This window comes from Nannospalax galili, unplaced genomic scaffold, assembly GCF_000622305.1.
Source record: "Nannospalax galili isolate Female #2095 unplaced genomic scaffold, S.galili_v1.0 scaffold707, whole genome shotgun sequence".
NCBI lineage: Eukaryota > Metazoa > Chordata > Mammalia > Rodentia > Spalacidae > Nannospalax > Nannospalax galili.
The window spans coordinates 1,097,030-1,107,976 of NW_008356263.1; the positions used below are offsets into that span (position 1 = coordinate 1,097,030).

Here is a 10,947-nt window from a genome sequence, read left to right on the forward strand (position 1 = left end):
TTATTTTGATATATCACAGTGAAAGATTTATCGTCCTCTTTTTTTTTTTTTTTTTTTTTTTTTTTTTAAAAAAAAAAAAAAAAAAAAAAAAAAAAAAAAGACTGGATACTTCCAAAATGAAAAAAATGAAAGGAATAATAAAAACGTTTAAATGGTCTAAATAAGTTTATAAATGTACAAGGTGATGGTTGTTGTTATAATCACTGTTACAGCCAAAGAAAAACTTTTTTTCAGTCTACTTCACTGACTTGTGCTACACACCTAAGCACAGTCTGGAGTTAAATGTGTGAAGACAAGTGTTAAAGTTGCCTATAACTACTAGAAAATGTCCTTTAATGTTTCTCTATGTTATACAAATGTTGCTTTTAATGTTTTCCCTTGCCCATAATAAAATAATTCAATTCAAAAAGTAGGTTTTTGCCTCCTGGAACCAGATGGGACAGCCCAAAAGAAAACAGTTTTGTTTGGTGAGCCTGGTTTGAATCTGAAACAGTTTGTTCCCTATTTCACATCGTTGGCATTCCTTCCAACCCCACAGGACAAGCAGTAATAGAGAGACAACACAAACATCTCAAAGATCAAATAATTAAAAGGAAAATCGGGGAATCACCTATACCTGGGATAACAGTACAGAATCCTCATTTCTTATTACACAGGTCTCTACTAACTTAAAACTTTTTTACACCAAATGATCAAGGAATTTCTCCAATGGCCAAGCACTGGCAGGGACTGACTGTCCCACAGCCCCTGCCGCAAGTACTTTGGAGGGACCCTGAGTCAGGACTGTGGAGCAAAACTCCAGCACCTCTACTAACAGTGGGGTGAGGGTATGCTTGTGTCTTTATAGAAAAGGAATCCTCCCCCCAATGGGCACCACTCAGATATGTCAGACCACTCAACCGAAGCCCCCACAGCAAAGATGGCTGCACTGACCCTGGGGAAGCGGAAAAGGAGACCCCAAAAGAAGACACAGCCTCCTGTGACCTGGGGAATGATTAAGAACCTGATGAACGATGCCCAGGAGTTGGGACATCGCCAGGGCCAAAATATCTCTAAACCTGAAGTTCTTCTTGTCTGTGTTCTAACTATACTGACTGTGAATAGCGTAAAAGCTGAAATGTGTGTCATCAATACTAATGTTAATGGTGTACCTATTTTAGGATCAAGATTAGTACTCGAGTGTATTACACAAAACTGTGCATGGCCACCTGGACCCATCATATGGGAAAAGGATGGACAGAGGATTACACAAAACTGTGCATGGCCACCTGGACCCATCATATGGACAGAATATATACAGCCAAATGGATGGAGGACCAGAGCCTAAAAAAAACAGCATGATTTCACTGTTTTTAAAGAGCCACTGACCTTAGAAGATACTGGAAGTTATAGCTGTGTGAAAAACCAAAAGTGACCTTTTAAAGATATTGAAGTAGTTAGATCAACGACATCTTTGCAACGAACCAGCCTGTCCATATTTAATGATTTGAATGGGAATTTATGGGTTTGTTTTGCACAAAAGGGTTATAACAAACAGAGTTTCTTATACGAGGAGACTTTTCTTTTTTAAAGAAAAATCTAATAGGAATGGGGGTACATATGGGTCTTTATAAACAGATAACTAGGGACAATATAGAAAGTCAAACACAATGTGTTGATAAGATAGTGACTTACCTGTATCTCATGTTATTGTTAACCATTGTTTTTGTTTTGTTTTTTCAACAGTTAAGTGTAACATTTCACAATTATCTATTTATTCATAGATATTTATTCATAAGCTGTTTGAGTAGGGATCCCTAGGTGAAATAAAGGATAAAGAAAAGCTCTTGGTAGCAGTGTGCTTTGGGAAATGTCTCCAACTTTCTGTAACACATTAAAAAAATATTTTACTTATTTTTTTTTTAATGTGTCTGAGTGTTTTTCCTGCTTGTTTGTAAGTGCACCACATGTATGTAGTTTCTGTGGCAATCATAAAAGGGCATCAGGTCTGGAACTGGAGTTAGGGACAGTTGTTAGCCACAATGTGGGTGTTGGGAACTGAACCTGGGTCCTCTGGAAGAAGAGCCGGTGCTCTTAGCCACTGAGCCCTTCAGCCTCATTGCCACATATTTCTGAGGGGACTGAAATTTGACTTTGAGAATGAAGTGCACCAGCGTTACAGCCTGCAGACTGGAAATGCATTGACATGTCGGCAATCATACCTCAAAATCCCAAAGGACGGAAAAGTCCATGGCTTTTTCTTCCTCAGCCCGAGGCACGGTCTTTCTGGGTATGCTTCCATAAGGCATGCCCATCAGTATCTTATGTAGGGACAGAACAACAGAAGTGTAAGTGGAGAAAAGTGAACGTGTAAACATATGTATATGCTGGGTTAATACTTGCCCTTTCACAGCAGGAGATGCCTATTTTTTTTCTTTAGCAGTGTGGATGTTTCAGATTTTGTATTATTTTGGGTTTTTGAGACAGTTTTGAGACAACTGTGGCCCCAGCCAGCCTGGAACTCACTATGTAGACCAGGTTGCCCTGGAACTCATAGAGATCTACCTACCTCTGCCTCTTGAGTGCTGGGATTAAAAGTGTGAGCCCCTCCCCATATCCAGCTTATTTATTTATTTATTTATTGGTCTTTTTGAGACAGGGTCTCCCTGTAGCCCCAGCTGTCCTGGAACTCACTATGTAGGCCAGGTTGGCCTTGAACTCACAGAGATCCGCCTGCCTCTGCCTCCCAAGTGCTGGGACTAAAGGCGTGTGCCATCATGCCCAGCTATATTAAAAGTAATAAACATTCACTGTAGAAAATGTGAAAGAGTATAGAGCACAGTATTATATATCATTTCTACAACCCCAAAATGATGACTGCTGGACAGCAACATAATTTCTTCTAGTAATTTCTGAATGTTGTAACTATTTTAATTTGGTTATTTAGCTTAATGTTGTTTAAGATCAATTCCTTATGTCATAAGGTAGTTCCATGAATAAAATGACTTAAAATATCTAACCATATATGTACCATATGCATACTTAACAAATCCCTATTGTTAGGCATTAGAATATTTATAGATTGTATATGTACATTTATATCATATCATTCATATCCTTACTCATGAAAAAAACAGAAATGGATTAATACATAATGATTCAGGATGGACTGACTTTTAAAAAGATTTATTTTTATTTTTTATTTGCACATGTAGTAGGTGCCAGAGGTGGCCAGAAGCAGGTGTCACAGATCCTGGAACTGGAGTTATAGGAGACTATGAGCTACCAAACATGGGTGCTGGGGACCTAACTCCAGTCCTCTTGTAGAGCAGTACATGCTTTTAACAACTGAGCCATCTCTCCAGCCCATGGATTAGCTTTTTTTAAAAAATAGGATTAAGCGGGGTGTGGTGGTGCACACCTTTAGTCCCAGTGCTTGTGAGGCCAAGGAGGTGGATCTCTGTGAGTTCGAGGCCAACCTGGTCTACAGAGCTAATTCCAGGTCAGCTGGGGCTACAGGGAGACCCTGTCTCAAAAAGACAAAGGAAAAAAAAAAAAAGGATTAAGTTGTCCCTTCCAAGAATGTATCTTTCCATATATCACCTCACTTTCCTCCAGTAATACTCTGCAGTGTTCTTCATGGAAATCTCCTAGTTTGTTAAATATTTTTTTACTAGTTATTTTGTAGATTTATTGTTCTTTTATCAAACTGTCAAATATATTGTAAACTAGATGTTAAGAATACAGAGATTTGATGGTAATGTCTACTTAAAGTGACTCTAGCCATCTCTGTATAGTCTTTTACAAATTCTAGTAATTTTTGGCAGAATAAGTGAATTTGGGGGCTTCATATCACTTGGAAATTTAAATTATATATATTTAAAATATTTTATTTATTATTTTTATTTTATGTGTATGCGTGTATTGCTTGCACGCAGGTAAGTGCACCTGTGTTGTGCAATGCCTGTGGACACAGAGGTCAAGAGGCTGTCAGATCCCCTGGGACTGGAGTTACAGACAGTTGTTAGCTGCTATGTGGGTGCTGGGATTCGAACCCGGGTCTTCTGCAGGAACAACCAGTGTTCTTAACTGCTGAGCCATCTGTCCAGCCCCTAAATTATATATTTAATACAAAGTGTATGAGGTATTTATTTTTTGACTTATTGTATGAAGTAGAAATTTCAAAAAATATTGAAAAGTACTAAAGACAAGAACACGATGTCGCTCTTGTTGTTAGTGGCCTAAGCTTTAGCATCTCACCACAGAAAATTGCTTTTGCTTGCTATTTTTTTTGTCTTTTTGAGGCAGGGTCTCCCTGTAGCCCCAGCTGTCCTGGAACTCACTATATAGACCAGGCTGGCCTTGAACTCACAGAGATCTGCCTGCCTCTGCCTTTCGAGTGCTGGGACTAAAGGCGTGTGCCACCACACCCGGCTGCTTGCTATTTTATAGGTTCATAATTTCAGGTAATTTCCTTCTCCTCTCTCTCCCTCTCCCTCTCTCTGAGACCTCTCTCTTTCTGAGATAGGGTTTCAATATGCAGTCCTGGCTGGCCTAGAACTTGAAATGATCCTCTTGCCTCTGCCTCTACCTTCCCAGTGCTGGAATTACAGGCATGTGCCACCAAGCCTAGTCCTTCTGTTTTTTTTGTTTGTTTGTTTGCTTTTAATTTATACTCTTATTGGGAAAAATGTTGCACATATAGTAGCGTATATGATACATGGGTACAGTTGATCATAATGAAAATTACTGTGTATCCAACCACCATCTAGCTTAAGGAAACACAAAGTTAGGGCTGGGGAGATGGCTCAGTAGGTCATATCAATTGCTGCACAAACATGAAGAGCTGAATTTGAATACTCAGCCCTCATATGAAAAGTCATGTACAGTCAGGCATGGTGGCCCGTGCCTTTAATCCCAGTGCTTGAGAGGCAAAGGCAGGTGAGATCAGTGAGATCGAGGCCAGCCTGGTCTATATAGAGAGTGCCAGACTGCCAGACTGACTAGGGCTACAGGGAGATCTTGTCTCAAAAAGACCAAAAAAAAAAAAAAATTCATAGCCACAGTACTTGGGGTGGGGATGTGGACTAGGGGGAGGTGGGGCTAGGACTATCCGTAGGGCTTGCTGGCTGCCAACCTAGTTCAAGATTCAGTGAAAGACTCTGTCTTAAGGGAATAGGGTAGAAAGTGACAGAGCAGCACAACTGACATTTTCCTCTGACCTCCATACATGTGCACAGGCACACACACGCTCATACTCCACACACACACACACACATTCACGCTCACACACACACACTCATATACTCACACACACACATACACACACACACACTCATATACTCACACTCACACACACACATGCTCATACACACACACACTAATATACTCACACTCACACACACACACGCTCATACTCCACACATACACACACACACATACACACACACACTCATATACTCACACACACACACGCTCATACTCCACACACACACACACACACACTCATATACTCACACTCACGTGCACTGAACCCCAAAACAAACCAAATGAAAACAAAAAACAATCACCAAGACTTTGTAAGACCCTGGGTACATCTCTCCAGAATTATACCTATCTCTTTTACATCTCAAGATATAGTTTATTTTGTAACTATTTCCTTGTTTTCCCTTATAAGTTTCTTACTTTTTGCTTAGTTTTGTCCTTTTTTATTCTTTTTTTTTCAGAGTAGAAGAAAAAAATCACTGAGATATTAATTTTCCACTCATCTTGAGTTCAGATGAAAGACAGAAAAATGTGCTATATATTTCTTAATTCAGAAACCTAAGCATGTTGGTGCAATTCTCTGAACTACTTGGGCAATTGATGTGAATATGGAATTTAAATAAAGCTGAACATTGTGGCGCATGACTATAATTCAGGCATTTTGGAGAATGAAGCAAGAAGATTGTGAGTTCGAGGTCCGTCTGGACTACTAGCAATACCTTGTCTAACGAAATTAAAAAGAATGACATAGTGAAAAAAAGAATATTTGGAAAGCATAAATGAAGATGGTGGCTGTGGTAAAGCCTCAAGATTATCTAAAAATACAGGAAATTCATTTATTACCTCTGGAATTATGACTAAACCAAATATTAAGCCAAAAAGGACAAGGTTAACTCCATACATCCATCGGAGAAAGATGAAGTACGATGCCACTGAAGAACCAAAGTGACCTGGAGGGAGAAAAGATGGACAGATCCAAGTGTGCACATGGAGAAATCGGCACTACTGAGTGTTCTATATGTGTGATAGATGTGGTTTTCACATTAGTCTCCCATTTTCTTTTTCCATTAGATAACTTGAAGCTGTATGGGGCCAACACAGTTTTGAACTGCCTAAATTCATACAGTCAGAAAGTGAGGAATCTGGATTTGAATATAATTCCTACACTAGTCCAAAGCCCTTTTACTCTAATACAATATTTTAAAGATTCTAATAAAGAGTCTATAAAATAACCTAATCAGAAGGCCAAGTATACAATCCAAGTTCTTGGAAGACTTCTTTGAGAAAACCAATGAAAAAAAGTGATACCAAAATACCAACTTTCAATGTCTTTGATCTTCATTTCCCAGGGAATACATTGAGTCTTGAAATTATCAAAGTCCCTCTTAAACTTGACCCATTTCTGAAATGAAACAGATAAAACTCCCAGTTACCAACGTGTTGACCATGAGTACAAAGGAGCAAAGTGGGGGATGGCAAAGCACTGAGGGCAGCCAGACAGAGCACTGGGGATGTAGCTGGGGCCCTGGGAGAAGCCAGGGCAGAGGCAAAACTGCATTTATCTGTAATTCTGAAGACAATCCAAATGTGGGCACTTAAATGTGAACTTAGAAATTCTGTATACACTTTCTCATTTAGGAAACAAAATTAGGTCCTCTGATACAAATTTCTTCATTTTAAAACAAAAACTCAAAGGTAAAAGAAATCTCGCAACTCTCAATCTGCTAGGAACTGTTGCTAAACTATGGGGTTGGTAGAAGTGGTAGACTGGTCTCAAACCCTGTCTGTTCATTCTTCTCCTAGGGGAATCTATGATCTTGCTGTTCTGAAAGGAATGAGTAAAGCATCCCCTTCTACTCCAATAACACTATAGTTTGGGGTTGGAACGGTCTCCCAAAGGCCCATGTGTTCAAGGTTTGTTCCCAGAGTGGTGCTATTGAAGGACTGTGGAAACTTTAGGACATGGGGCCTAGTGGGAGGTCTTTAGATAATTGAGTGTATGACCAAAGGGGGACAATGAGACCCATCTCTATCCATTCCTGTCCTCCCTCTTCTCTCTCTTCCTCATTCTCTCTTTCCCTCTTTCTGAAACAGAGGCTTGCCATGGATCGCAGGCTGCTTGGAACACAAAATTCTCTAACCTCAGCCTCCTCAGTGCTGGGATTCAGACAAGCACCACCATACCAGTGCTGGGATTCAGACAAGCACCACCATACCTGGCCTCTTCTCTCTCTTTCTGTATCCTGGTCATGAGGTGAGCAGCATTGCCCAAAGCAACAAGGCTAACAATTCATGGTTTAGAAGCTTCAAAACTGTGAGCAAAAATATTTTTTCCTCTTTCTGAGCTGATTATCTCAGATATTTGCTATAGTGTGATGGACAACTGACTCACACACATCAACCTCTGGCCTCTACAGTGTACACACATGTATGCTTACACATTTGGACATGCATACACACAAATGCATACAATGTACATAAGCACATGAAAGAGAGTAAAAATAAAAAATACATAATAAAGTAGAGATGTGGGAGGGTAGAAAACATGTAGGCACACAGGGAATAACCTTGGGAAAGCTGGATAATAGTTCTTAGAAGTGAGTGATGGCCAAAAATCTCATCGAATAGCAAAATAAGACAAGAAGCATTAAAATCAGAAGAGGAAAACTACAGTTTTTCTTGGAGGGATTGGCAGATCTGAGGAGCTGCCTCCTTCCAATGGTGGGGGAGAGGGAGAAAGAGAGAGAGAGAGAGAGAGAGAGAGAGAGAGAGAGAGAGAGATATTCCAGAACCACAATTAATGCAGAGGCTCAGAAAATCAGTACTATACTCTTAGCAAAAGGTATTTGAGAGAGAGAGAGAGAGAGAGAGAGAGAGAGAGAGAGAGAGAAGTTGTACATAGCAGCAGCTGAGGGAGAAGAGACCTTGGAGAAACTCCTCTTGGTACTGACTGGAGTATGGGCATGCACACCTACACACACATGTGTGCACACACACAAATAAACCTCTGCTGAGATGGCATCTCGATGACCCCAGACCCTCTTGAGAAACTCAGAGCAAGTATCAGGAGAATTTTATGCTGAAACCTAGTCAGCAGAACACTTCTAGACCATGGGGAAGAAACTCTGAATCACAACTGTGCCATAGTCATCTCAGTGGAAACCTGGTGAGAGAGCGTCTGGAGGGAACATAGACACAGGTTCCAAGTGGAGCACTGGGAAGGACCACCTTGAGAAGGGGCCAGCATTTACAACCTGATCCTGATGTCTCACCAGGACCTGTGACCCGACTTCATGAAGTTTTTCAAGTGTGTGACAAGCATCTGGAAGCTCAGGAAGGGGACTACAACCAGCAATGTAGTAAGGCTGCATTCAAATCCTATACCCCATCAGATCGTGCTCAGTGCATGGATTCTTCCCAGTGTTAATTAAGCAGGCCAGCTTTGTCCTGCTCTGTTCTTGTCCTTTTTCTCTCTCTCTCCCTCTGTTTTTTATCTTCTTTTTTTTTCTAGAGTCTTTCCTTTTCCATAAGCTTTTTCAAAGAACACAGGCTACCCTGGTTTGTTGGGTCTCTGTGTCTCTGAGACTTGGGATTCTTTTTAGCTATCTGATCGCATTTCTCCGCCTCTCTCTTTCCACTCTAACTTCAGTCCAAACTTCCTCATCCCGTCTTTATTGTTCTCCCTTCCATTTACTTTTCCTTACTTTACTTTATCTCTATCAGTCACAAACCTACTCCGCGTTTTTCCTTTACACCCACACCCATACTAATTAATGTCTTACTGCACACTTTTTATCATTGTTTCTTCCTAAAACAAGAATTTTAAGGGAGTGACTGTTATTTGAATATTACTGCATATTTATATTGGACTTTATTTTTTATTTTATGTATGTGTGTTTCTATGAAGTGTGTGTGTAATTGTCTGTGGATGCCAAAAGAGGATGTTGTATCCCCTGGACCTGCCTGGAGTTACAGATGGTTGTGAACTGCCTGATGTGGGTGCTGGGAACTGAACTCGAGTACTTTAGAAAAGCAGCAAGCATTCTGAACCATCTCTCCAGGCCCTGGGCCTACCTTTTTTTTCAGACGGTGTTCTACTCTCAGAAGAATAAACACCAGTCTAGCAGAGAAAAATGACACTGCAACTGTCCTAGTTTGTCCATTGCTGTAACAAAACACTCTGACCAATACCAACTTGGGGAGGAAAGGGTTTATTCTGCTTACATCTTCTGGGTCATAGTTCATCAGGGAGCCCAAGGTAGGAACTTCAGGGCAGGAACATGGAGCCAGGAGCTGGAGCACAGGCCATGGAGTGTCACTGCTTACTGGCTTGCTCCCCTGGCCCCTGCTCAGCCTGCTTTCTTATGAAATGCAGGTCTACCTGCCCAGGGGCATTACCCACAGTGGGCTGGGCCCTCCCACATCACACAACAATGAAGAAGATGCCCGACAGACATGGCCACAGGTCAGTCCAATGAAGACAATTCCCCAATTGAGGCTCCCTCAACCCAGGGGTGTCAAGTTGACACTAAAGCTATCCAGAACAATTGACCTCTTGTCAACTTGGCACACAAACATCACTATTAAACCAAAACTTTTACAATTCTTGTCACCAAGATATGTTAATATCACAACATAAGAAAAGCCCCACAGTCCTTAAAAGCCCCACAGTACTTAAAAAATTCAAACACTGAAAAGTCCATAGTCTCTTTTAAAAGTCTCTTAACTGTGGGTGGACTTCTGTAAAAACCAAAACAAGTACTGTCTTATTTCAAAGGGAAGAATTAGGCACACCTAAGCAAAGCCAAAGTCCAGCAAAGCAGCTCAAGGCTGAACATCTGGGATTCACTCATGATCTTCTGGGCTCCAAAGGGTTCTGGCAGCTCCACTGCTCTGACTCTGCAGTCCACAACACACTCAGCTCATCTCACAGACCCAGGCCAGCTCCATTCCACATCTACTGTGGACCTTGGGGGTCGTCCCACAGTCCTGGCATCTCTAAAAAGCTGGGGTCTCCACTGAAACTGAGGCTACACCTTCACCAATGGCCTCTACTTGCCTCTGGGGTGCAAAACCTCAGATTCTCTCCATGACCCCTTCAATCCTGGGGTCTTCACTGCAACTGAAGCTGCACTTTCACCTATGGCCTTTCCTGGCCTCTCAGAGTGCCAAGCCTCAGCTGCTCTCCATGACCCCTTCACGCTTTCAACACAAGAATCATGCAGGAGACCCTTACACATTACCAAGTCCTGCTTTTATCTAGAGACAGAGGTTCAGGTCCCCTCTGTGTGCTGATCCTGAGAAAATACCTCCCAGAAGATTTCACCACAGTGATGCTGGTATCTTGTTACTTACAGCTGATTTTTCAGCCCCAGCTAACCAGCATCAATTGTCCCAGTAAAGCAAAGGTTTTACTTCAGGTTCTGGTCTCTTCTTAATCACAGCTGATTCTTCAGCCTCAGCTCACCAGAACTCACACGAATCTCACAAATCTCAAACGAACTCAAAATCTCACATGAACAGCCCTGATAGCCTCCACTTCCCTTTGAAGCTTCACAAGCCAGACCTCCATCATCCACAACTCTTTCAGCATAACTGTTCCAAGCTCCACAGCAACACTCTGAGCACTCAGTGGCTTTTCCAGGTCAAAGTTCCAAACACTTCTACAATGCTCCAAAACACCAAGGTCAGGTCTGTCACAGA

At 41.4% G+C, this 10,947-nt stretch overlaps 1 protein-coding gene across 5 annotated transcripts in view; it reads right to left on the reverse strand.

Moving 5' to 3' along the window:
* Positions 1–9,501, reverse strand: part of Tmc2 (transmembrane channel like 2) — a 48,441-nt gene extending 38,940 nt beyond the window's left edge. For all 5 annotated transcript variants that reach the window (XM_029556850.1, XM_029556848.1, XM_029556845.1 and 2 more), the window contains exons 1-4: positions 9,469–9,501; positions 6,565–6,646; positions 6,088–6,194; positions 2,202–2,300 (exon numbers count right to left, since the gene is read on the reverse strand). In XM_029556850.1, coding sequence (XP_029412710.1) covers positions 2,202–2,300; positions 6,088–6,194; positions 6,565–6,646; positions 9,469–9,489 — 309 coding nt within the window. In that variant the 5' untranslated portion in view covers positions 9,490–9,501. The remainder of the gene's footprint in view (positions 1–2,201; positions 2,301–6,087; positions 6,195–6,564; positions 6,647–9,468) is intronic.
* Between the last annotated feature and the right edge of the window lie 1,446 nt (positions 9,502–10,947).